The following is a 27,496-nucleotide window of genomic DNA, read 5'->3' on the forward strand; positions in this document are numbered from 1 at the left end:
AAAACAGCTGCTGCTGTAACGAACATTTTGGGAATCATAGTTACATCTTTCACCCTTCTTCCAAACAAATCTGCCAAAGTCGGGCAAAACTGTTCAGCTTGAACAACAATAATGAAAAAAGAAGGAGGTAAGATTGGGGAAGGAGGAGAGCGTGACACAAAGGCTGTGATGACAGAGGCATCTAATCCAGGCAATGCCATTCTTATCAGGGTCCAGTGGATTAGAGTGAGCCTTCTAACCAGAGAATCCTTCCCAGCCAGACACTCTCCACAGCCCAAGGGCCTGGATCAATAGGCCTGCATTGATCTCTCCTCCTGTGGCTGGATTCACTTTTATTAGGACTGCCTTGGTCTCTCTCACTTAGACACACATATGCAGCCCTTCAACTTCTCCATGCAGCCGCCATGAAAAATCCCAAATAGGATTGGGTGTGTGTGTGTGTGTAAATGGGAGCTTAGATTGTTTTGTTTTCACTAAGTAGCCAGCTCCAGAAACACTACAGTATCAAGTTGACTCAGCTGTATGATGGTGTTTAGGTTGCCTCCGCAGCCACGGCACTTTGATCAGTATTGCAGAGTAGCTATTCATATGGGAGCTTGACATCCCTGGTTTGTGGCCTTCTGTTGTAGCAACGCCGGCCCAAGTCGCCACCTCTAACCTCGCTGACACTCTTTCTTTTCTCTCTTCCAGATGACTCGCCCCATCCAGGTGAAACCAGCTGACAGCGAGAGCCGTGGAGGTAGTTGTCTTCTTTTCTTCATCATTTATTCACATCCTTTTATTTCATCTGCCTTATCTAGGCTAATTCTCTTCATTTCTTCCCCTCTGATCTCATCTGTTCCACTGCTCCAAATGCAATAATAATAACACTCTTCTTTTGTCCTATCCCACTTCCCTTTCCTTCTTGTTGTTGCACTTCTATTCAGTATGGGAGCAATTTCAACAAAACGTAACCAAATTATGTGAGAGTAGATTTAAAAGACTGGGTGACATCAAACAGGAAGTTTGATGTAATCTTGACTTGACTACATGTCACTAGGTTTGCAGCAATTTGTAATTTTTTGTTGTCTTTTACTGATAATAATTCAAATACTGGATTTATGGATTAATCTCTCATGCGTATGCTTTTTTTGATTAAAGAATGTTTCACTGATGTGGTGAGCTCTGCCCATCTCTCTTTCCCTGTTTCCTGTTGTGAACACATTATTATTACACTGTAATTTAGATAGTTATTAGAATCAGTACTGGAACCGTAGCCATTGCAAAGATCCTGTTAAAACCCACACTGCTTGATCTTGTGCATTTGAATCACAAGACTAAATAGTATAGACAGGAAAAATGGAGCAGAAGCTTGTTCAGCTTGCCAAACAATCAATAAATGTGCAGGGATCATGCCAAGATCCTCATTATTTGGCCTTAATTCTGTCCTCTTTGATCTCTCCCATATTTGGAGGCTTTTATGTACTCACTGTCTCTCTGCATATATGTTAATGGGATGCAGAGGCATCCTTCAAGTCAGTGGCAGAAACAACAAAACCTCACTGTTATTATTTGGTGTGCATCTCATCTCGTGTCACCACGTAACAAAGCAAGTTCCTTTTTGTTATTTAAAGGAGGGATGCTGTTCAGTATTTGTCATCCTGGTGCAAAGAGAGAGGTTTGGATGGTTAAAACAGAGGCAGAGAAAATGCAAAAATGATGCCAAATGTGTGCAGCTGCTGTGCAGCACTTCTGAGGCTTTACCTAAAAACCCCTGCCTGTTTTGGGTGAATTAGGATTGCTGGCCACTTGGCTGCCTGTCACATGCACAATCTTCAAAGGACAGCATAACCCCTTGAGATGAATGGAGGAAAGGCCAATAAAGATCACTGTCAGTCCCCCATGCTTTCATTCGTTCGTTCTTTCTTTCTTTCTGTCTTTCTTTCATTCTTTCTTTCTTTCTATGCCATCCTCCCTCTTTCTCTAAAACATTTACAGGAGTGGTGAGACAAGCACAAGGGTCTTGTGCTGTCAAGATTGATGTCCCCTATAGCTCCATTGATTTTGCCATTGTGGTGCTGTGTGTCCACATTAACAATGACACTCAGCTGTCTCTTTACTTGGTTGTGAGTAGCTGGGTTTAGAGCTCCCAGGGCACTTTGGTCAGTATGGGGTCTTCTTAGTGGCTGGCCGTGGGGACCCCGCTGAGGAACAAATGAGTGCTGGAACAGACCTGAGAGTCGCACATCATCTTAAATGAACAGGTCAGAGTGCCACCACAGGGGCAATCAAACACAAGCGTGACTTTAACAGGTTAAGACAGAAGTGAAAGCAGGGAGACGTAGTTTGTGGGGAGGGGAACGATCTGACTGTCATTTTAAAATCTGCTCTTCTTCTTCTAGTCTGCTGTCCTGAATTCTTTCCTTTGTAATTATTGGCAAAGATCATTTATGTTAGCTAATAGCCTGTGTTGTGCCCTACTTTCACAAGCTTTAGCATCTTATTCGCTGTAATTCTGATTTTCTCAGTAATCATTGCTAAATTTAACTACCTTCAATATTATTATTATTTGTTTTTTGTGCTTATCTGCCTGCCTTCACCGTCCAGATCAGTAACTTCTAGAGTATAAATCAACCCAGTGTACTGCAGAGCGGATGCAAAAATATTAATTAGGCTCTTAGTGCAGTGGAGGGAGGGACACGAGGGACAGACTCAGCGTGGCCTGCTCTCTCAGGGGCCACGCCGCTAGTCCGATAGGGGGCATATATTCCTCAGTGCACACAGTCACACTAAAACACACAGTCATCCTAATTAGTCCCTTAATCTCATTATGAGGAGGACAGTTCAGATCACCTGCACTAGGTTTCCATCCATGAGGGAAAGACCTGTTACTGTGGTTTTATGCCTGCTGGACCTCCGCTTCAGTGGGAGCAACTCTCTGCTGTTATTAAGCCCAGACAGGCCCAGGCGAGCACAGCGCACTATCCCTGATTATTATTGCAGTAAAAACTGAAATGACCTCACACAGGAATAAGGTAGAACATATTCTCCTAATTCCACTCAATATTTGATGACTCTTGGATACCTGAGCAAAACTGAGCATTGCCTTTTTTACCTTTTTATGGAGCGTTCACTTTTGTTTGATATTTACAGCAAATTTATGAGAATTGGAGAAGACTCGGCCAATAGGTAGCTTGACAGAATCCATATCAGGAAACTGCACTGCACTATAGAACTAAAGGAAATATATATGGTAGAGTAAATCCATCCAAACACTGTCAGCCCCTGCTGCCGCCTAACAAAGACACACTGTGAAATGAATATTAATGGCCAATCACCTACCTAATCTAGCAGAACAGCAGCCGTTACACATTGAGCCACCAGCGCTGTGAACGTCTCCGTCACCGATGACGCAGATCGTTCTGGGATGTTTCTGTTGGGGAGACGTTTAAAGAGGCACAGCAAGGAGGCAGCAGGGACCTGTCTCTCTCATTTTCTCCTCGCAGGTCTCTGATATGAAATAGATTGATTTTCCATCACACATGGCACTGATGACTGGCACTGTCTGCTGCTGATATTTCATTTTTGAAAGGCTGTTCAGTCCCTCCTTAGAGAGTTTGGCGTTCTTAGGCAAGATAAATCAGCTTTAACCACTTTGATTTCATCCTAAACCTTTTACCAGCAGCTCGTCTTTTAGCGTTCCATCATTACCGCCTGCCCCTTAGTGTTTCCTTCCTTTGTAGACTGTCATTTCATTTGATTTTGTCTTTTGTATCAGGCTTTTTTTAAAGATCCATTCTGCTCACGGGCTAAATGATATTTCTGTGCAAGTGCTGCATTTTTGTATTCCTCTGTGGCTCTTTGTATTTTCCAGCTTAACCTACTGTTAAAGTTTTAAGCTCAAATATTATCCAGAAAGCAGAAAGAGGAGCAGGCGAGCTGTCAGCTGGGGCTCTGTTGGTGTTGCAGCAGGCCTGCCTGGCACAGCTAGAGCTACAGCCCACTGAGGAGGCCTGGATTAGAAACAGGCTCTGGCATTTTCAAGGCAGGCCTGCCGCCCACACGCACACCCACACAGAGAGGACAAACAGGCGAATTCATACATACCCATGCAGCTCTAACGCACATACACACTTTCTCTCTCACGCGAGCACGCACTCAGTGGGAAGTCGGATTTGGATGATAATAGGAACACATACGCACACAAAGAGACATGCCCACTATAGGTTACATATTTACACGTAGACTCATACGGTGCGCACATATGCTGAGTGGCACGGGTCTGTTTTCCTTTCATGAGCTGTGTTTTATATTGTGGGCCCAGCAGCAGCATTGCATTTCGTTTTTATGTTTACTCAAACTGAAGGACAATGAAAAGGTTTGCTGCAGGTCACTGAGATGTGACGGAACAAGAAGAGAGAGGAGGATAGAACCAGAACAAGAGGAAAGAAGTAAAATGGAAAGTGAAGATAAGGGAGTGCGGAGAAAGATTAGAAATCTAGATTGAGACTGCAGGGTACATGCAACGTTGCTGTTCTGTGCTCAGGTTTTTTTTTATGTGGTATAAAAGACAACACAGTGGTCTGTGCTCTTCTTCTTCTCCCTTTTTACTAGAGAGACAAGTTCTCTGTGTCAGAGGAGCTTAGTAATGAACCAACAGGAAGGCCTCTAAGCTCTACTGATCCCCTTTAGAAAAGCGAGGAGGAATGAAGGAGAAAGAGGTAGTTAGAGCAAGAGCAATCGGTTGGAAAAAAAAAAAAGAAACAGCAAAAATAGAGAGGTGGACAATAGGAATTTGTTCTGAGATATAGAAAGTGGGAGAGACACACAAACACATACGCACGCACACAGACCGAGTGCAAAATAGAGAAAAGTATGGCTAAACCAGTGAGATGGAGGGAGGAACGATAGGGGCAAAGCAAAAAAGCTGAACAGTATATCTTCTCCCTTTGGAGAGACGAAAACTATAGATTACTGGTCACAATGTGCTTGGCTGGGCATAAATGGAGAGATCTTGAAATACTAGGGAGTATGTTCAGAGGTTGTGGGGATCAGGGTGAGCTAATCCAATAGTAAAGCCAGCTCTGGGTCACACATTCAGAGCTCAAACTCCTTGTCCAAATCCCCTCTGGTGCTCTTACACAAACAATACTGATACACAGGCCTTTGCTCACCAAGAGTTCAGTCAGCTAACTCCACCGAGTCTGCCTGGGATGCTCAGGTCACTCTGCCCGTAAGCTCTTACATTTACCCTCACATCAGCACGAACTGGGCTGTTTTGAAGGGGAGGGGTGGGGTGAATTGGGTTTACGAATGACAGACAAGGAGAGAGAAGGCAGGAGAGCAACAGAGAGAGAGAGAGATGATGAAATAATTTCTATAGGGATGTGCTTTGCTCCTGTGGGTCAGATTGTGCTGAGGCTGTAGGAGTTATGCAGAGTCAGTGGAAGGAGTAGCACAACAATTCACTAATACACTGGGTAGGTGGAGATCAATTAGCCTTATCTTACAAACTACTAATGATAATACCAATGCAAAACTTGCTGACAAGGCAAAGAACAACAAGAGCTCAGAGTGATGATGTAATGAATTTAGCCAGTTGAAAGATACAGTATTTCTGCAAACACACTAGCTTGTGCTCTTTTTTTTTCCCGAGGCAAACACACTATAGTGGCAGCTTCTGTGATACTCGGTCAGCATACGCAGAAGCAGCATCAGCTTACAGACAGTGGACAAAATACCAGGAAGACTTTTGCAGTATAACACATCGCAAACTTAAAAAAAAGAGAACGTGAACACTGAAACACCTTAGTAGTTTTTACTGCAGTGTTTTTTTGATTGTACAAGTGTTTCATGCTTCAGGTATTTCGTCTACACTTTGTACTTGCCCATAAATATTCATGCATACATAAATTCAGCTAAACACACATTCATCCTTGCGCTCCTTAAAAAAAATAAATAAATAAAAAAATCCCCTCCTTTTCGTCCTTTGCTCGTTGCATTGGTCTTGTAGCGTGGGCGGATCAGCAAAGGTTACTGTTGAACACAGAAAGGAAAGGTCAGAAATCATGTTTAGTTTTCCTGGGGCCGGGAGGTAATTCCAGCCAGCAGATTGCGTTCAGACGAGCAGGCAGGCCGGTGGTGGAGATGCTCATGAAGAAGGAAGCGAGGCGGGGATGGGGACAAGGTTATCCAGTCAGCCACTGCCTCTCAGCCCCTTCGCTGTCACCCTTAATAACACCCTCTCCCTTATCACTGCAACAATCACCTTGAGAAACAAACTTGTCTTCTTTGAGAGAGGGATGAGGAGAGGGAAGAGACGGCCCTCGTATGCATCTGGTATGCCATTCTCATTACAGCAACTCCACCTCTTTGGGGACAGACAGACCCCAGGTCAATTTAGTACTCAATTCTCTACACTTTGTATTTCATTCTCCCTTTTTTCTCTCTCTTTGACGCCCCTCCTTCTTCTGTGTTCTTTTCCCTCAGTGCCCTTTGAAAACACTGGAACTCTAGATAATATACAACAGTTCAGGGTCAATATTTATTTAAAGTATAATACATACCATAATCATTTGTGTCACTGTCACTAAAAAAGAAAAAAATGATTATCTTTAGCAATACTTAACTTTAAATTATTCCGAAAAATTTCATCTGGACACAACATCATTTTGCACAATTTCTTGCAAGACTTATGCGCAAATTTGATTCGTTCTCTTTGCAATATACTCTAAATGTGGACTTTGATAAATTAAGTCTTTGTGGAAGCTCATGCATGCTTACACACTAGCTTAACAAGGCTTGCAAGGCAAACACTTTCAGTGACACAAACTCAAATAAGAAAACTGACTTTTTTAGGGTTTGCCTCATTTAGACCTCATCATCTCACTTCCTTTCACCTAAGAACATTCTGCATTAACCTGTTTATCATTACATTACATTTTTAATAGGTATGACCAAACATATTCCCTATTAGGAGATCTCTATGAACACCTGACGTGAGATCTTCTGGTTGTATAGTGATAATAGCAATGCCAAGCCCGTACCTGCGGCTGATAAACTGATGTGTCGATTTGTGTGAGCATAAGTGTGTGCCTGCTCTCCGCGGACTTGCTGCTCTGTGATTGCAGTGGAGCTGGAGGAGGCCAGGCAAAGGCTCTGATTGGACGGCAGAGTCTTTGCAACCTTTGCCAAATCACTGCAATCACCCGTTTGCTTCTTCTCTCGGCTTTAATGACACCACTTCATAAGGAATCGGGCTCATCAAGTAACCCACACACACTCTCGCTCACACAGTCACCTACACGTACACATATACACAGTGAGGTCAGACTTGGCAGATCAGGCGGGGGCGCGGGAGGGAGAGGAACAGGGAGAGGAGGTCCACTAGCAGATGGGAGGAGATTAAAGCAGACCGGAGACGAATGCATGCAGGGAAATTTGTTCACATTTGCGCACGTAACACTAATACATCACGGATGCAGGTTTTGCTGTCCGGTTTGTTTTGAGTTAAATTGAGTTAGTTACGATGTGGACTGAAGTAAACAAGTCGGTACACAACCCAACAGCGGACGAGCGATTGCTTTTAGCAGCAGATTTTTGGGGTAGCGCTCTTAGATGTTTTGATATTTTTCTCCCCGACAGTGGAGTAAGATTTGCTCTCCTTTCTTTGCAGGCTGGCCTCTTCCCAGCCCTGAATTCGGTGCCCTAATTTTGTGAGACCTTTGCTCCCATGCACTCCATGTGGAAAGAAAATGTCCTGTTTGTTCACCGAGAGAGGAAAAAGCCTATTAGGAGCTTTGCGGTAAAGAAAAACCGACAGAAGGGAAACAACAATTGTGTATGAGCAACCGAAATTGGCCCATTTAAATCCACACAAACCGCAAGTGTACAAATAAATAGTTGGACACAAATCATATTTTACATTACATTTCTTAAGCGTCTAAATTAACCTGTTTACATTCATGAAGTGTTTACACATTTGCATTATTTTCAAATGTGCTTTGTATGTAGGACATATTTATTTTTTATTTTAGGTTATTATACATTGACAGTAACCTGTTCAAAAAAAAATAGGAGTGACAAAGAAAATGGGAGCGCATAAGAGAAAAATGCCAAGGCAAAAAAAGAAAAAAAGTGATGACAAAGAAAGAGACAGGAAACAAGAAAACAAGAGCATCTTCTACCTCAGGATATGAACACAAAGAAAATGCCTTTTCAGTCAGTATTAAAGAGAAGTCAAAATATATGCAGTCCTGTCACTCTAATTGTACATCAGTACAATTTCACTCTGAGAGCGTTAGACGAGCACTTTTGCGTGGGGAAATTGAATGTAACAATATGCCACTTCCAGATGAATAAAAATGTCAGCTCGTGTATTTTAATATTTGTTTTTAAATCTAAAATCAAAGTTTTACACATTATGCTTGATGTGTGAAAACAAGATTAGATTTTGGAGGATGTTTAGACTCTGCAAAGTATAAACCAGACGCAGGTTCATAAAGTTAGCAAAACATGAAACAAAGTTACTGAGAAAACCAAATTAGATCTTCATTACAATACCTGTAACTCCGCTAGCTTTCCACGTCTGTCCCTCCAGTCGCTCGTTCCCTCTATCTCTTCATCTCAGTATTTTAACTCCATTAGCCTCTCGTAGCACCCTCTGTCTCTCTCACTGTCAGTCACTTCACTTAAATCACTGCGCCATGGTACCACTAGACTGGAAAGGACACTTGCTCCAACCAAATGATTCAGGCACGGATACGGGCGCAGTGGATTAAAGCGCGATTAGGTCAAAAAATACAGTTTTTAGTGGAATATTAAATTAGCATAAAATTCATTACTGTTTTGTTATGCCTATATTGTCTGTGACTTCAGCTCTGGGAGCTATTAAAGCAGCGACATCAGACAAGGACACAGGACATAAGGACAAGGAGGAATAGCATTGGATAACATTCTTGTGATGCACCATTAGTGAATGCCAACATTGGTTCAGTGGGCACCGTAAAGAGGCTTTTAAATTAGGCCCAGCCACATCTCACCTGCCTTTCCCGTTTCACCTGCTGAAACGACAAATAGTGAGCATGCACGCACTGTGACACACAGTCGTGTGATTACCCACCCGCCCACTCTCTATTCACCCTCTTCCCACCCATGTGCCAGTCAAACAAGTGCAGAGCTAATGGAGAGAGAAGCAGTGATTCTGGGGCTGTAAAACTGCTGCAGCTGAAAAGATGATTGGGGTAACCTTTGGTTTGATACGCCGAGGAAGAAGGTGTTTTAACATTATTCATAAGTATTCATGTGTGTATTCGACACCGCTGCCTTAAGTGTACACGTGGTTATGCTCAAACTGCCATGGCCTGACCGTGGCAGCTCATCATGTAAGATTTGTTTTTTTCTCCTTTATTTCTTCAAAATAAATAAATAAATGAGATAAAAACACACAAAAAACAAAACCCTTACTATATTTCTCTTCTCTCACTTGATCCCTTAGATCTTGCACTGATATTTGTACAAGGTTTATACTATCCCCCAAAGTGTGCTTTGTTTTCCTTTTCTTCCCTTTAGCCTTCTTCTTCCACACTCTTTTGACTTCTCCCCTGGCCCCAGCTCAATGATGAGTCTATCAGGCGAACTGGCATTGTCAGGGATGACTGGCGAATGGGACTCCATATAAAAAAGTTCTTGAACATAGCCCCAGAGACTTTGGTTCATCCTGTGGCCAAATCCAAATCCAGGCCATCCTGATTGCCTTTTTGCAATAAACGTGAAGAACGTCCCTTTCTAAAGGCTGCACTAGTGAACGCTGTGAGCAGAGAGAGGAACAAGCTTTCATATGACTGCTCTACCTTTGGCTGCTAAAGCTCTGACCTGACACCAATTTTAGGGAATGTGAACTTCAAAGAACGCTTTGATGGTGGAGAGGGTTATTGGGCGAGATCTGACGGTCAAACTGTCTTTTCATTCTAGATTAGCTTCTGAGTTGGGCTAATGACAGAAGCAAAGCAGTGTTGTGATAAGGAAGAGATCCCATCTGGAAATGATGTTACCGGTTGTCGAATGACAACAGCTGATAGAGGTCCACAGATCTGTTTCCTTCTCCTTTTTTGTTCATGACTATATTGCAAACTCTATCCTCCTGTGCTCCGCATCCCCTGCAGCAATAAACTTGTCAGAAAAACAAAACAAAAATATGACAAAAACTTGCTTGAAATACAAATAAATCCATTCGTCACCTATTGATTTTCTTACCATTAGGGAGAGGAATGGCTCGACTGTTGTTGATGTGGAAGATATTGTGGGTCAATACTGTAGTGCTCTTAAAAGCCATGGGAGATTTTCAGGAAATTCAGCAGGGGCTAAGAAAGGAGGCCAGCCTCCAACTCTGATATTAAGAAAATGTGTGGACTAGTTCAGCGACATCTGTCTGGCATTAATGTTATCAGGGAATCGGGAAGCAGTGCAGGCACAATGTGCTTTAGGGAAAGGCTCTGGACAGCTGCCTGCATGGACTGCTGGCACACATCAGCCTAATATGCTGGATTGGAAACATGGATTGATTCCTGAATGTTAAAGTGAAACCTTGAAGCACTACTTTGACTGTTGGAGCAAGAGATGTTTTGCAAGGCTATTTGGCATCCTAATCTGAAAGGGTCTCTTAATATATGACAGCTCTGTTTAGCAAGACCAGCCTGACAGCGAGGGGAGCAGGGGATGGCATGGTGAACATGTTAAATCCAGGTATGAGACAGGAAGATGGCATCTTTTGGTTCCATGGTGGGTGTAGTTATGGCTAATACAGTAATTATATCAACAGCTGCCTCCTTTCTCAGGTCAAGAAGGAGTGGAGGTTGAGGTGCTCAGGGATGCCAAAGTCCCAGTCTCACTGACTGTCAGCCCCTTCGGCCTTACTCCTTTCTACAACCCACCTTCCTCCATCCCTCCTGCCTTGTGTTATTTTAGGAATCTATTCTTGGCCTGCCAGCGTGTACAATCTGAATTATTTATATGGAGAAATGGGATCCCTGCATGACAGTGGAAACAGGATTTTATTTGTGCCATCTAATTAAAATATAAACAAAGTGAGCCTGCCTTTAAATAAAAATCAAAAAAACAATATTTGCCATAGTGTTTATACCAGAGGTGGGACCAAGTCATTGTTTTGCAAGTCTCAAGTAAGTCTCAAGTCTTTATCCTCAAGTCTCAAGTCAAGTCTCAAGTAATGTCAGGCAAGTCAGAGTCGAGTCTCAAGTCACTGGTGTAAAAGTCCGAGTCAAGTCACAAGTCTGAAACTTTGAATTTCAAGTCCTTTCGAGTCGTTAAAAAAAACAAACGAAAAAATAATGTTGCAGTTATATGCTAAATGTAAATATTAGACCATGTAATTTTAAAATCTGTGTTTTTCTCAACACATACAAAATAGTGAACGTAGAAAATATACACAAATTGTGAAATTGCACCTCTTTAAAATGCAGCTCAATTAAACTTAGCTCCAAGAATAATTTTCACCGACAGTTCTGAGATAAGCTGCATGTTATTCTTGGATGCGGTTGTAGGACCAGCTTTAAAATCGCATGACAAAAATATCATACACATTAAAAAAAACTGTATCACCAACGTAGCCTGGAAAACATTTGCTAGTTAGATGAAGTCAGCTATCTCATCTTAGCATATTTATATGCATATTTATAATTATACGGTTCTTGGAGTGAGTGCATACACTCATGAAGTTTAGTAACTTCCGGTCACTGCAACAAGCCCAGGTACAGTTTACCGACAGATGGGTGCAGGACCTTGAAATGCACCGTGTAGAACGAAAGACCATCGTACGTATCATAAGTTTACCAGTCTCACAAATCGTCGTCATAAATACACATTCGTTAACCGTTTATTAATATAACCTTTGAGCTCAACGGTAATTAATTAGTAGTGGAAATCATTTCTGGTAGCATCACAGAAATGTAGCAGTGACAACAATATTGTATGCTGTAATCGTACTGGGCAATTAGTGATACAAAAAACCTGTTTTATCCTGTGAATAAAAGTATGTGTTTTTGTCAGTGTACCATAATAACAGAAGCGAAACGCAATATTGTGTCAGGACAATTTACTATTTATGCACAATAAATAAAGGAGCATAGCGCCACAATTTCTGTTCAGCGCCAGACTTGCTTGTAACCTATATCACCAATTATGTTAAGAAAAATGACGCATTAACTACAACAGCAGACTGACCTTCGTGTAAATGCTTGGAGCAGACTAACCTGTGAGCTGGAGTGTTCTGGGACGTTATATTTGATCTTTGAATGGCTGCAATCCAGTCGCCTCTTTGTTACTTCGGAAACATGGCTCGAACAATTTCTCTTCAACAACGTAATCCGATAACAACCGATCTCTTTACCCGTCGGCTTCCCGTGGCTGTCATGCGACCGGCTATTGCAGTTAATAATACAACAGCTTCTTGACATTTTTGTGTTTCTTTTTATCGCTGTGTGACTGATTTTAATTGAAAGCCTGCGTGCGCTAGTACCGCTTGCCACGAGTTCCCAGAATCCTTTGCGGTTCTACCCGTGAATGACGTCACATTTTCAATCTCCATATAATATGCATGTTAAATTTTATATTTGGGGTAAAATATCAAGTCTTTTCAAGTAAACCGGTTCAAGTCCAATTCAAGTCCCAAGTCATTGGTGTAAAAGTCCAAGTCAAGTCACAAGTCTTAGAACATTTTTTCAAGTCAAGTCTAAAGTCATAAAATTAATGACTCGAGTCTGACTCGAGTCCAAGTCATGTGACTCGAGTCCACACCTCTGGTTTATACCTAATAAAACATATATTGTTCGTAGCATGATTTACTCGTTAAAGTGGCCACTTTTGCAGTATTTTAATACGATTCATTCATATATTCATACATGGTTATATTTACTGTGAGGAAATTGCATGCAAACTCTCCTGTTAATAGGCAAATACAGCAGCAGACATGCTTGCACACGACAGAAAAAGTGCGAAACCCAGCTGGGAAATGCTTGTTGTTCAATCCTTTGTGGCTTTTTAGGTTTGTGAAGCGTGCTACGTGTCACATGTGTTGGGTCTACGCATTTCTGTTTTTGGCTGTGCGTCTTTGTTGCTTGACTCGTGCACATTTGCAGCACATGTTTTCAAACTGATGAAGATGTTTCCTTAATATGCTTTTTTTTTTTTTTTCTTTCTCATGTTGCCTTAAGTGGCGGTGGGTTGAGCTCTCTTCACCGCCGTGCAAATTGCCCTTTTCCATTCTTATCACACGAGCCCACAAACAGAACATGAAAAGCTGAAAGCAGTCAACAGAGAGCTCAGTATGAAACGAATGTGACCTACAACTGCAGAGAAGTAATGTACAGCGGCAGAGACACAGAAAACAAAGGCTTCTGTCAGAATCCTCTGCTATCTCGCTAGCGTGCCTGCAAAATATGTTTCCCCGCTTCTGTGTGGATGTCAAGCTGCTCTGCCTTCTATCTGGATGATATTAATGAAAGGTGAAACAGGGAATAATCAGAGATCACAATATTTTTTACCCTTGATACAGATGCCTATTCTTACGCTGCTGGCAGGAGAGATCTCCTCAACGTTCAGCTCAGCTCTGATCTGACATTAGGATTCAATGCAACATTTCTCTCTTCGGCTCACTCGTCTTGCTTTTTCTGCCGTTCCCTCTTCTCCTTACACTCCCTCCACCTACCTCTGTCCACTCAGCCTGACTGCAGCTAAAGGGTAAAAAAGGCTCAGGGGAAGTGCACTTCCTCCACCACGAGGTTCCGGGCCGACCATGTGACACGGACCTCCCGGCATCTAGCTTTTGCTGTTCTTCTCCTCTTCATGCTTTTTTTTCTCTAGACAACGTGTCTCTTTATCTTTATCCACCTTAGTGACCTCATCCAGAGAGACTGATAAAATTAACCTCTGATGAGCAAATAGCTTCTCCATCAAACAAGGGTCAGTTCAAAAGCTCAGCCTTGTTGTAGAATAACACAGTTGACAAAGCAAAGTATAAATAGGGTGTTTTTCTATACATAAAAATCACCGGAGGACATTTGTAGTCACGCAGTGAAAGATGTATGAAGACTCAACAATAAAGAATCACAGATAAATACCAGTGATTCATCCCTGTTTGTTCTGAATTTATGTATATGGACTGACTTTTTAAGGACAGCTAAAGAAGGCAAAAAATTAAGCTACTGAAATATCTTCATATAACCTAAAATCAAACGTAAAAATAAAATGTGAAGATGTAGAATTGATTCAGTAAATAGCAAATACTCAGAAATTTGTTTATATCCAATTGCGTATCAAAAAATTGTAAAGTTACCAGAAATATTCAGGCTTGTACTCTGTTCATGTTGGTTCGTGTTGGTTCTGTTGGTGCTCTCATACATGTGTTTGTCTGGCTTGTTTTATCCAAATAATTGTGAATGGATGGCTCAGCTGAACAGGTCAGGTTGCAGTGTGTAGACAGCAGAAGGTATTCCTTGGAATATGTCGGCCTTAGGGCTTGCACTCTATGTGTCATCCTGTTTGTGTGTGTGTGTCTAGCTGTGTGAGGCTCAGTGGCACCTTTCAGAGTGGGGTGAGACCATGTGGTCTGCACTGACTGCTTTGGAGGGAGACAGGAGGGCCCAGCTGGTTCAGGCAGAAGAGCTCTCTGACTAGCCAAGGCAGCCTTACAGCCTGCCAACCAACCTGACACACATGCACGCACGCACACTCGCAAACACAAACAACATCATGCTGTGGTTAGACAAAGATTTTCCACGGCACAAAAATTGCTGGGAATTGCACACTACTCTCCATGCAATTAAAAAGATTTCTTTTTTTTGCCAGTGTGGTTTGGCTAGGAGCTGTGCAAAGTGCAGCTTGTCAGTGTGTCTCAGCTGAGCTTGTGCATGGATATAAACACAGGAGTGAAGAACACGTTCAGGCCTCCTGGTTACACGAGGACAGCGATGCTCACTGGAATTCTGTCATTTCAGCTGACTTGCAGGCAGGATCTTGGTGAAAATAGCCACCTATTACAAATATCCTTGAATGCAACGTGCAGAAAAGAGGGGGGGGGAAAAAATCTTTATTTGTTGGCAGTCAAGTGCTTGTCCTGCAAATTATACATGACCACAGGTCCTATTGATTCTCTCTTGTTTTTCTCAGTCTGATAACACATTGTTAGGAAAGTTGTTACAGCGGACTCTCCCAAATTGTTTTATAAACACAGAGGGAAAAGGAACAGTCTAGAAGCTGCCACGTGTAATAAAATTAATTTCTCGCCAGTGTAATTCCATATATCTCTTCAGCGTGATTGGTTGTTTTTAACAATTTTACAGAAAAGCACAGGTATTTCTTTGTGATTAAACAATCCAAACCTAATTAAAAGTAACTCCAGCTAAACAATTCCCAATTTAAAGTCTACCGACAGCTGCTAGAAGACATTTACAATAACAGTAGCATTGATTGCTACTTCAACAGCTTTGACAGAGAACAATGGTTGGAGAAACAATACTTATTTGGAATTTATTCATCCCGTGTTGTAGCAGCTCTATTTATTCTGACCCCCATCCCGCCATACGGTCCACTGGCTCTCTAGTGAAATCTGAAGTGTATCTCTAAATGGTGTGCAAATGTTGCAAGACTTGCACAAATTAGCTGTGTTAAAGTATATGTATGCCTTCAATGGAGGAAAGGCTCACTGGAGGCACTGTGCTGCTTATCTGAACAGTAGGAACGTGGACAGAATGATTAGGTGGTCTAACCATAGGCGTCCACCCCCTCTGGCCTGGCCATTTTCACTACTTTTCTGTAAAGCAGTTTCTTTTTCTCTGCAAATGGTCTAAAGGGTAAGCTCAACCAGGGGCCATGTGTGAGTGGATGGCAAACTGAAACAAGAGATCTAAAAAGAATTTGTCATTTTAAACAAAGTGGTTTGGAGAGACTCATACTAAACTTATTTTCTGTTCAGTTTTACCTGTCAGAAAGGGCAGGAAAAAAATGACCCAAAGAGGGAGTGCTACTGCCTCTTAGGTAACACCTACCTGTAAAACCTGCAAACCTGCGAGGGGGCCAAACAGCGTGTGGTCCCCGGTTTCTCCATTAGAGAGCTAGCTTGGCATTCGGAGGGAGTAATTGGCTGGATAGGGTTTCAGCAGGCTTAGCCACCCTGCTGGCACAACAAGCCTGTCTGTCCCCATCCCTGAGTTGCTGCTCTGCTTGGCAGGAGTGTAGCCCGCTCAACTACTGCCATGTTTCCTTCAAAGCCTGTGGAGAAGCTGGGGATGGCAGCAGCTGTTTTCCCAGGGGAGCCAGAGGAATTCAGGGCCTCTGGTCATTAGTAGGAACCAGCGTGCTGGGGTAAACCTAAGGGTAAACCTTTATACAGCTGGGAGACCAAACCTCATCCCTTCATTTCTCCATCTCTTCATTCATCCATTCTTGTCCATGGAGGATTATGCATTCTTGATTTCCTCACACGAAAAGTAGGATAGGCGAGTGTGGAAGTACTAACCCATATGGAAAAGAATAAGGAAAACCGGTTTTGGTTGTTTTGTATTATACTCACATGTGTCTCCTATGACACAATTAAAAGAACTGAGTGGAAATTTAGTCAAAATATTGCACGAGAGAAAGTCAAAGTGCTGCAAGACATAGTAGTGGCAAAACTTCTATTACAACAGAAATATTTACTAGCCTTTTGGAGGCAACTGGAAACAGTTTAGCTGGTGCTCTGTGAGAAGCAGGTTTATAGTAATAAATACAGAAGGAAATAAAATGTGCAAGAGGACAATGTTTTTCTAGGAAGGCTTAAGAATGTCTGAAAATCTGTTTGTTCAGATAGATATTGTGGTCCAATTGTTTAGTATGGTTCTTCAAAATTTGTGACTACAAAAATGTCCACATTGTGAAAGCAACTATGAAACCAAGGACAGTTTTATTCTGTTGCCAATGCCTTGGTTAGATTTAACAAATGGTGACAAAAATCTGCTTCCAAGCCTAATCACAGTGTGGGTCTTCGTGATTTTTTTTGTGCATACGATTGGTTAGAATTTCTTTTCAAAGCAACCAAAGTTGTGTGTAAAATAACAAAATTGGTAGAAATATAGATACATTGATACCCAGCTGAGTGTGCTTGAGAAAATGTAAGTAGTGCGCACGATTTGTGGTTATCTTGTGTATATGAGTGTGCACAATTCTGAGCACGTTGCGAGTCACTGACATTTGGTGTGTACAGGGACATAAGTCTCTGAGGAGTGTGAGTATGATACAATATCTGAACATCTGGAGGGGCCTAAGCACCACATAGGTCTGGACTGCTGTCAGAACTCACCATAATATGTTGTCCCCGTTTTCACAGTACAAACATTGCACATATGGACGAAGTGAAAAGCAGCCTACTCAAATTTTAATAAATGTATTATAGCTGAAATAAATTTCAAGTATTTATTTGTGTAAACAAACTCTTCACTCATGCAGATGAAGTTTAGATGATAAAAAAGCTTTGAGATCAGAGAACAGGGCCTAGTTTCAATATGGCACCTAAGCAAATGCAATGCCTGTTTTCTTCTGTTGCTATGCATGCATCCAAAGCCTCGTCTGTGACTGGCAGTGATGGAAATAACGGCGTTACTTTTTTCGGTAATGAGTAATCTAAGTAATTACTTTTTCTATCGTTACAACACCGTTACCGTTACTAAAAAGAAAATGCGGTGCGGTCGCGTTACTATTTTTCAACAAATAGACGGTTGAAGCTGTCTTCAGCTTACCGCATCTTATATCAGCTGCATGGAAGTAGCTGTAAGTAATCTGGGCGCTACAGCTTTAAGCTGCTACGTGCTCCCGCGGACGGCAATCACTTTCTGCCCGATGATCACTTTTTGGCACAACACCTGGAGCTAAGGGGGCAAAACAATCGCATGAGTGCTGCTGTTTGACTGAGGAAGAATAAAGTAGTCGTGGTAAGCCAATCACATAACCACTTCAAGATGACAAAGCAACAAGGTGATATATACCAGTTTTTAAATTGTGCTGATAGGCCACGTAAAACCAGAGTCATGATAAACGATATATACGCGGCGTTTTTTCCTCAATAGTTTCGTCACGTTTACTGTCTAAGGACAGCGCAGCAAGCACTCTCTGCTTATGACAAAAAATAAAAAAATTTAAATAAAAAAAAACCCTGCCCTTTCGTGTTGGTGGAAAAATGCACCATGTCGACCAATCAAAAACGATATGGCAACATTACATTTGGTTGTTTAGGAAGAGGGGGAAGTTTTAGGGGTGAGGGTGAGACAGAGAGAAAGAAAGAGACAGCAGAAAAAGAGCGCACGAGTTTTGAGATGTGAGCGATTTGTGATGTTTAGCGTGTTTGGAGTGTGTAGTTAATGTGTTGTCTTGTGTAGTTAGTGTGTAGTGTTGTGGATAGTTTTGTGTTGTGTGTCAGAACAATGAGGCGACTGCTGTCTCCAGGTAGAAACAGGAGTGATACACCTGCTGCTGTCAGACCTGCAGGTATCAGGCTGTGATGTTCTCCTTTATAGTGGGCAGAAATATTTGGAGTGGCACAAATAATTTGTGTGGCATCTTATTGAATCCAGAACACCTGATTATTCTGTAAATAGTTTGAAATGGTTATTAAAAAAAAGGGGGGGGGGGGGTAAAAGGTAAATGGCTGCAAATAACTTTGTTTGCAAAACTTGTGCATATGATTTTAAAAGTGACAATTTATATTTGCATTTAAAATTACGAAATATAATTCAATAAACATGTTTGTGGTTATTACAGTAAAAAATATAACTTTTTCTACTCGAATTTTATGTTTTTTTGTCTGATTTTAGATCAGTTGTGTTAATACAATATGTCAAAATGAAAACATAACTGTAAATTCAGACACGTGAGGTTGTGCTGAAAAGAATGATACCAAACAAGGCAAAGTAAATCGTTTTTAAAGGTGAAATGTAGACGGAAAGTCAAAAGTAGTTAAAAATGGCCAATTATACCCTGGACCCCAGAGGGTCAAACAATAGTTTGACCCTCTGGGGTCCGCAATAGTTACTTTTCAAGTAATTAATTACTTTTAGAATCTTTTAACTCAGTTACTAACTCAGTTACTTTTTTGAAGAAGTAACTAGTAACTATAATTAATTACTTTTTCAAAGTAACTTGCCCAAAACTGGTGATTGGCCAATAGAACCCAGACTACAAGTGGACCTTATAGTACTTAAAATTTTGTGTCTTTCCTGCAGATTTTGCGTGTTCGTATGTAGATACTTGTTTAAAGAGCATACAGAGAACAGTTAGGCCAATGAGCAGTGTTTTAGCTTGAAAAACTCACAAATTGTGAAAAGGACATATAATCAAAATGTATTTAAAACTGTAGCGAGGAGAAGAAATTGGTATAAAGATGAAAAAAATCTCTGTTATAAAGATGCCGAATCAATGATTATACAAATTTCTTAAAATGAGCCGTTATTGAGCATCATTTAAGGCCCCGGGGCAACTTTTTCTCTGCAGACAGCAGTGACTGAGGTCGGCTTGACTTCATGTCAGATAAAGTACTGACAAATGATGAGTGGAGCAAACAAGCAGATGGATAGTGGATAAGTGGATTGTGCTGCAGGAATGGTTTTAGAAGTCTATGTGGGCGTTTTGATATTTTTTCCAGTGTGAGTCATTATGGCGGATGATTGTACATCACTGAACGACTCCAAAAGTATCGTAATGTTCAAACATCATCCCATCATAAAGTTCCTCAAACACAAATGCGCTGCTAAATCGGTTCAAAAGAGTAATATTAATTTCAAAAATCTTTTTATCTTAATCACTAAATTACATTAAAGCTACAGAACGTGCTGTGGGAAATCGTTTAGTGTGTTGTTGTTTATTCATTTTTCACATGTTCTTTTGTCTTCGACGGAAACAAAATGAGTGAATTCTACTAAAAGTGATATATGAAAATAAATCCTGTTCTATAAGTCTGATATTTGATGTATGTATCCTATTAGGCGGGGGGAAAGTGTAATATTTCTGTTGCATTTACAGCGCTATATATTATGTGATAAACTGCTAAATGCAACTCTGCACACATGCCCGAGAGAGCATTTACTTCTTTCTCTCTCCCTGCATTTTCCTCTGTTGGCTTTGCATGCATTGTTAAATGGGACTGATGGAAGCACCCTGGCCATTACTCACTGCATTGCCTGGCTAATTTCTGTGCTCTTACAAGTACAAAGATGTCAAGCAGGAGCAGCAGGCTTACCTTGGCTTCCCCTGAGACCATTAATCCTTTGGCTGGTGTCGTCCCTGCCTGCACCAGCTCACCTGGTTCAGAGCGCTGCCAGCAAACTGCTGTTCCCAGCCCTTTTTGCTTACTATCTATTTATTTTGGTTCCGAGTCAGTTCCCATCACCAACAAAATCTGATTGCAGTCGAAGAGTAAAATAATTCTTTAGGTATGCTTGCTTCTTATGGGTAGAATTGGCGTGTTTATGGGTGGTTTTTTTGTTTGTTTTGTTTTTTTTAAGTCTGCGCAAACTCACAGTGCCTTGAAGCTCTCTGCTTTAACCTCATTACTTCATATACATTGTTTTCTTTTCAAAGAGATATCCAACCTTATAACAGAATACAGTTATTGTTTTTTTGTGTTTTTCTGTGTTCGTAATTTCGTTCGGCAACACATCTGCGATGCACTGACTGATAAAGGAATCTGAATCTGATCTGGGACAGACCAGACTGTTTCAAGCAATGAGAGAGAATGTCTCCCACAGGCACATTCAAAGAACTGAAACAAAAGAAATAGATTGTGAGATCAGGCAGCAGGGGAGGGTCACTCAGTGGATATTGACATTTTACTGGATGCCCACATGTGGGAGGCTATTTGGTAGGTTTGCAACCGCTGAAATGATCTTTGATCTTTGAGTACTGTGGTGAGCTTTTAAAATGTTCAACATACACTTCCACAGAGGTTTATTTTTAACATGAATATAGAAAAATAAAATATATGTTGTTTGTCAGACATACTGGAAATGTTTCGATATATTTTCTTTCTGTAAAAATGTGAATAACATTCCTCTGAACTTCTGCATCTTTTAGGAGGCAGGAGGATTATTGTATGTATTTAGATGATTCATCAAGGATACAGTACTTGTACATGCATTTATTCATTAAAGATAATAGCAGATAACACCCAGTCAGTAGCAGGATTTATTGCTGTTTGCTACTACTCTTTGTTTCTTACGCTTTATCATCAGAGAAAGCCGTTTTTTTTGAAGAATGTGATTGTTGTAGGTTTTGGCTTCTGCTTAAAAAAATCAGCATTAGTGTTGACACATTGGGCATTGTCTAATTTTCCTGCCTGTCCTATTTTTTGGGATTGATCTTGCTTTGGCTTCTAAAACGGAACTTGTAAAGACTTTTGACAAATTAAAGGAAAAACTGGGGAAACGTAACCTTCCCCTACAGCCAGGAGATTTAGGTCAGCATTTTGTTTGGATGGTTTAGGCCAGGGGTCTGCAACCTTTAACACCCAAAGAGCCACTTGGACCCGGTTTCCACGCAAAAGAAAACACTGGGAGCCACAAATACTTTTTGACATCTAAAATGAAGATAACACTGTATATATTGTTTTTTTTTACCTTTATGTTTTGTGTGAACAACTAAAGTAAGTAAGTAAAGTTTATTTATCAAGCGCTTTTCACAGACAGGCAGTCACAAAGTGCTGTACACAAATATTAAAATAAACAATACAATCCATAGACATTATACACAATGTAAAAGATCAAATGTAAATAATGTAAATAATATAAAATACGTAGATCAACAAAAGGCTTGTTTGAACAGAAAAGTTTTTAACTGCTTTTTAAAAGAATCCACAGAACAACTAAGTTGTGTTGCTTATGAAATCCATGAAGTGCTACAGAGAAAATTACATTTTATTTATGTAATTAACACGATTTGAACTCTTAAAGAAATATAAAAAAAGGAAAGACACCCAGCTGAACTAAAATGATCCATGTAGCAAACAAAAACTGTTGTGAGCCGCCACCCTTATATCGCCTTTGGGCTTTTGGAGCCTTGAGCTGACTTTTAAAAAATAATTGGAAAAAAAGCACTCTGTTGCTGAAAAAAGAAAAATAGATATTTGCAAAATTCTGCCTAAATATGTATTTTACCTGGTTAATGTGTGTGGCGGGGCGTGGTCTAGGAGGACGTACCTGAGCGGCACCCACAGTCACGCCTCGCCGCCTTAAAGTCTGCGCTCTCTCTGCTGTTGTGTTGTCAGGCTGTGAGCTGAAAAGCTACAGCCGGCTGTATGCATACAACAACCAACTGTGAGGCGTGAGCGGTGTTTGTTTTTAACATAGTTCACGGTGGAGAACAGCTGCCGACATAATGTGGATCCGAAGATCCATAATTGGCCTACCTGGGGTCGAAAGTCTCGATAAATGCACGGCGTTTCGGCGGGTATACCGGCTTCCGCGAGTGTGACGCTTATTTTGAGCGATGAAAAAAATAATAAGATATAATTTTATTTTTATATTTCAAAATCACAATAATCTTCCAATTTAGAACTACAAGTTAAAAAAGAACTAAACACAAATAAAATACACTTCAGCTAAATACTTAATACTTAATACCTAATTTAATTTCCCAAACCACCCGGATCCGCAAAATAAAGACTAAAGAGCCGCAGGTTGCCGACCCCTTTTTTAGGCCCACTTATCACTGCATATTAATACAAAGTGTTTCTGGGTGGTCACCTATTTCTTTTTATGAATCATATCTATCCTGATGATTTCATTCTATGACACAGTGCCTTATCCATGGAGTATGAAAGTTCACAAGATGCGTAAATGAGGATGAAAGTATGTGGACCAAACGCTCTGACCTTTGCAGTCCCCAGATGCCAACCCAGTTGAACACCTATGGGACCTTTTGACTGATGTGTTAGGCAGTGCCATCGAAACATCAAATGAAGGAATAACTTTTTGGAAGAACATTTTTTTTTACTGCTAGATATATTGAAGCTGTCCTGATGGCACATTTCAGCCCAAAAAACTTTACTTCATTATCTGATTTGTTTGTTTATGTCAGGAACTAGAAACAGAGAGCATATTTCTCCCATACTAGCTTCTCTTGATTGGCTCCCTATTAAATCCAGAAAAAAAAATTAAAACCTTTCTCCTCACATACAAGGTCTTGAATAATCAGGACCCATCTTGTCTTAAATACCTCATATTTCAATATGAGCACTACACTAATGGACTGCAGGCCTACAAGGGTATTTAGAAGTGGAATAGGAAGCAGAGCCTTCAGCTTTCAGGCCCCTCTTCTGTGGAATCATCTCCAGTGATGAAGCGTATAGCCTGGATCGGGTGACCCTGAATCCCCCCCACTGCAATAGGCCCAGGCTGCTGGCGGCTTCTCATGATGCATTGAGTGCTTCTTCTTCTTCACTCATCTCTTTTCGCTCAATATGTGATAATACACCACTCTACATTTAATCATTAGTTATTATTAATCTCTGGCTCTCTTCTATAGCTTGTCTTTTGTCCTGTCTCCCTCCCCTCACCCCCAATCGGTCACTGCAGACGCCTCCCCCTCGCTGGTTCTGCCGGAGGTTTCTTCCTGTTTAAAGGGAGCTTTTTTTCTTCCCACTGTCGCCAAGTGCTTGCTCATAGGCAGTCATCTGACAGCAGGGTCTTTACCTTACAATATTAAATCCCTTGAGGTGACTATTGTTGCACTTTGGCACTATAATTAAAATTTAATTGAACTGAACTGAATATGTTACACCAGGGTTATTAGATTTGCAATTTGTTTGTCCAACGAACTTCGCAGGTATTTAATCTTTTTTAAAAGATCATAACATTAACAAGTGGTCATAATCGAAGTCTGTAAAGCTATGTATCATTATAACCCTAAAGTGTAGGAGTGTAGAAGTTTAAGATTAACTCAGCGATGTACTGTAGTGTTCCCACTGTTCTCCTTCATTCCATTGCCTGCCGTTCATCGCTTTTTCTCCCATCTTTTCCGTTACTGTTTTGAGATGGAAGAACACGTCTTCATCCTGCAGTGAATCTCTGGAAGCAAGGATTGTGGTAGTTTTGGGGGTAAAAGGAGAACGAGGAAGCTGGATTGTAGATTACCTTTGCAATTTCAAGGGAGAATTCAGCTTCTAATGATCCTGGATGTTCCCGGGAAAGGTCAGCTGAAATTGCAACAAGCGTAATTAGTAGCTTATCAATAATGCATCCAAGGGTTCAGTGTATGCGCAGTCTTTGTCTGCCTTTGTGTGTCTAGTGTGCGTGCTCGTGTAGAAACACATAGGCGTGCCTGGGCAGAGATGTGGGTGTGTAAATGCACACACGAGACAACAACTCTCATCGTCACCTCATCACCTATTTGCCACATCTGTGTCACTGCTATAAACATTAACATGCACATCTTCACTAGCAAACCATACACTGCCCTACACCAGTGTGGACATAAGTGGTGGCAGTACTCACGGAAAACTTCAAGAGACACATTGATCAAAAAGTCAATTACTATTGATCACAGTGTCAAAATTAGGGGCCAAAGGGGGTTAAGAATATGAGATAAGGGTATATTTTGCATGATGCATGCAGAAAATATTGGAGTATTATGCAGAATCGGTATCAGCTTTCATGCAATCACCAGCTAATTATCTAGTAGTGGAATACATTCCCTCAAGCATCGTCTAAGTCCAGGCACAGTCTGTATCATTGGCTACTGTTGAATGTCAAGCCCTCTCTTAGAGGAGCTATATTAGACTTTTTCTTAGCTCGGAAACTTCGGGAAGATGCATAAAAAGTAGGCAAACTTTCTAGCTGAATAAAATCACATAAGTGGCCAGACGTTTATGTTTTGTTTTTATTATTATGTAGCTTTATATTTTTACATAGAAAGTCTTTAGTAAATAAACACATTCAACAGTGTTTTAGTTATTGGGAGGGCATCAGAGACACAATGAAAATCGTTGCTCATTAAGCTTGTTTAACTTCTTGTTTACACTTTATCCATTATCTGCCATGATGCTGCACACACAGGCGAGGGCTGATGTTACAGTGAGTAATTTTTGCTGAGTGGATCATTGAAATATGTCAGGCAGAGCATATGATTATACAGTCGGAGCATATTTTATGCTAGAAAAAGGAAAGTTGAGTATATTGCATTATTCATTAGGAATGTTCTTAGGCATACCCTGGCTGACTGATAAGGAGATCAAGATTGAGGTAGATATTACCTCACCCACAAAACCTTTATCCTACCGCCTTCTCCTCCTCCTACGGCAAGTGAAGGATGCAAACTCATCACAGATCATTGCGAAGCGCTGTGTTTGAAGGAAGCGAGAACCCTGATGTGCATGACAGCAGTGGGGCATGGAGAGCGAGGCTGCGGAGGCTCGAGTGGACCCCGGGGAATTCGTTCGTGCACGTGTGTGTTTGCAGAATTGTTGCGTGTGATGTAATGATCCCAGGTTCTCTGGCCCCTGCCTGTTGATAAGTTGCTGAAGAACACATGAACGGGGGAAACGGGAAGCAGGCAAGATGAATGTGATTGGATTGCCGGCCGAGTGTAGCCTCTCCCATCTGTCTCAGAGTCTGCCATCCCATCTCACAAGCGGCGGGAGGTAATTGGGTTCATTGTTCTCACCACAGGATCCCCCGGATTGAAAGCTTCATTATCTGGATAACCATGAATGTAAATGAACCACACGTATGCAGTAGGGTAATGGGAAAGAATAGATCACTGCTTGCCTCAACCACAACACACAGCACATCTCCAAACACATGCATAACGTATGCCTTTTTTGTGCAACTACTTTCAAATATTCCTGCACGTGTGCAAACGTGTCTTTCGCTTATTTTTCTCTTTTATATACATGAACACACACTGTGTTTACTCTTCTTTTTCCTTTTTGTACAGAGATAATTTGTTGCTAGTTCTGTAGTTTGGCCTCCTAAACAAGCCTTGCTCTATTACACTGCATGTCTGCGACTAAAGGGACTTGTCTCTATCTTCACAAGAAGTAAGAGAACATTTCTGACTACTGACGAGCCTTTACAAGCTAGTAGCCATGAGTTAAACTTTCATGACTGTGATGATTTTTCATGTAAGCATTTTCTTTTTCTTTTTTGCTTTGAAAGAACGAAACTCTCCTTTATTCCGCTGGAGCTTCTTCTGTAACGTGAATAGCAAAAGGGGGCCTGAAAAACAACGGTGAGCCTCGTGTGCCTTGAATTATTCATGCAAAACCAATGTATAACAGAAACCCAACCTGACTTTAGCTCTGCTTTCAATACGATACTCCCGGACAGACTAATAGATAAACTGCTGGAAATTGGACTTCCTTCCACCACCTGCCGCTGGATCAGAGACTTCCTCTCAGACCGTGTACAGAGAGTTAGAGTGGGGCCTCATCTTTCCTCAGCCCTCAGCCTCAACACCGGCTCTCCACAAGGCTGTGTACTGAGTCCCCTACTGTACACTCTGTACACACATGACTGTGTTAGTTCCCACCCAGACAACACAGTCATCAAGTTTGCAGATGATACCACTGTGGTGGGGCTCATCTCAGGGGGAGATGAGACTGCATACAGAGCTGAAGTTCAGAGGCTGTCAGATTGGTGTGCAGACAACAACCTGGACCTCAATACCACCAAGACAAAAGAACTGGTAGTTGACTTCAGAAGGAGGAAGTCCGAGCTGCAGCCTGTCAGCATCAACGGGGAGTGCGTGGAAAGGGTCTCCAGTTTCAAGTTTCTGGGTGTGCACATAGACACAGACCTCCAATGGAGCTCTAACACCTCTGCGGTCTTAAAGAAGGCCCAACAGCGTCTCCACTTTCTGAGAATCCTCAGAAAAATGGACCTGAAGAAGGAGCTGCTGACCGTCTTCTACCGCTGCTCCATTGAAAGTGTGCTGACATATTGCATCGGTGTGTGGTTCTCCAGCTGCACCACAGCACACAGAAAGGCACTCCAGAGGGTCATCAACATGGCCCAAAAAATCATTGGACATCCTCTTCCCTCCCTGAAGGACCTGTACAGCACTCGCTGTCTCAAGAGGGCACGCAGCATCCTACGGGACTGCACACACCCAGGACACCGGGTGTTTAAGCTGCTGCCGTCTGGCAGGAGGTTCAGGCTGCTGAGGTCCCGAACAAATAGACTCAAGGACAGCTTTTACAACAGGGCAATAGCCCTGATCAATGTAAATAGCTGACCTGACTGGATACCTCCCTGGACTTTTTAGGGGGAGGTAACAATGTTTAAAACGATAACAATAATATTTATATTTATAACAAGGTGCAATAATAATTAATGTGCAATAATAACAGTGTGCAATACACATACACTTATTCTTCTTTTTTATACTAAGTTAATATACTGTGTTGTGTTGTTTGTTACGTTGTGATGTGTCATATCGTGTCGTGTTGTGTTATATGTAGTGCCGACGTAGGACAGTTTTTCCAATT

General features: G+C 41.4%; 1 protein-coding gene across 7 annotated transcripts in view; it reads left to right on the forward strand.

The window, feature by feature from the left end:
* celf5a (cugbp, Elav-like family member 5a) overlaps positions 1 to 27,496 on the forward strand; it is a 190,233-nt gene that overhangs the window by 109,088 nt on the left and 53,649 nt on the right. For 4 of the 7 annotated variants that reach the window (XM_085348868.1, XM_085348869.1, XM_085348865.1 and 1 more), the window contains exon 3: positions 691 to 739. In XM_085348868.1, the coding sequence (XP_085204994.1) occupies positions 691 to 739 (49 nt within the window). Of the gene's footprint in view, positions 1 to 690; positions 746 to 2,443; positions 2,452 to 27,496 lie in introns of all 7 variants that reach the window. The other 3 variants (XM_085348867.1, XM_085348862.1, XM_085348866.1) reach the window with 2 other exon arrangements.

The sequence above is a fragment of the Diplotaxodon limnothrissa genome, linkage group LG23 (assembly GCF_057381915.1).
Source record: "Diplotaxodon limnothrissa isolate DT_005_m linkage group LG23, D_limnothrissa_male_GT1.1, whole genome shotgun sequence".
Lineage (NCBI taxonomy): Eukaryota > Metazoa > Chordata > Actinopteri > Cichliformes > Cichlidae > Diplotaxodon > Diplotaxodon limnothrissa.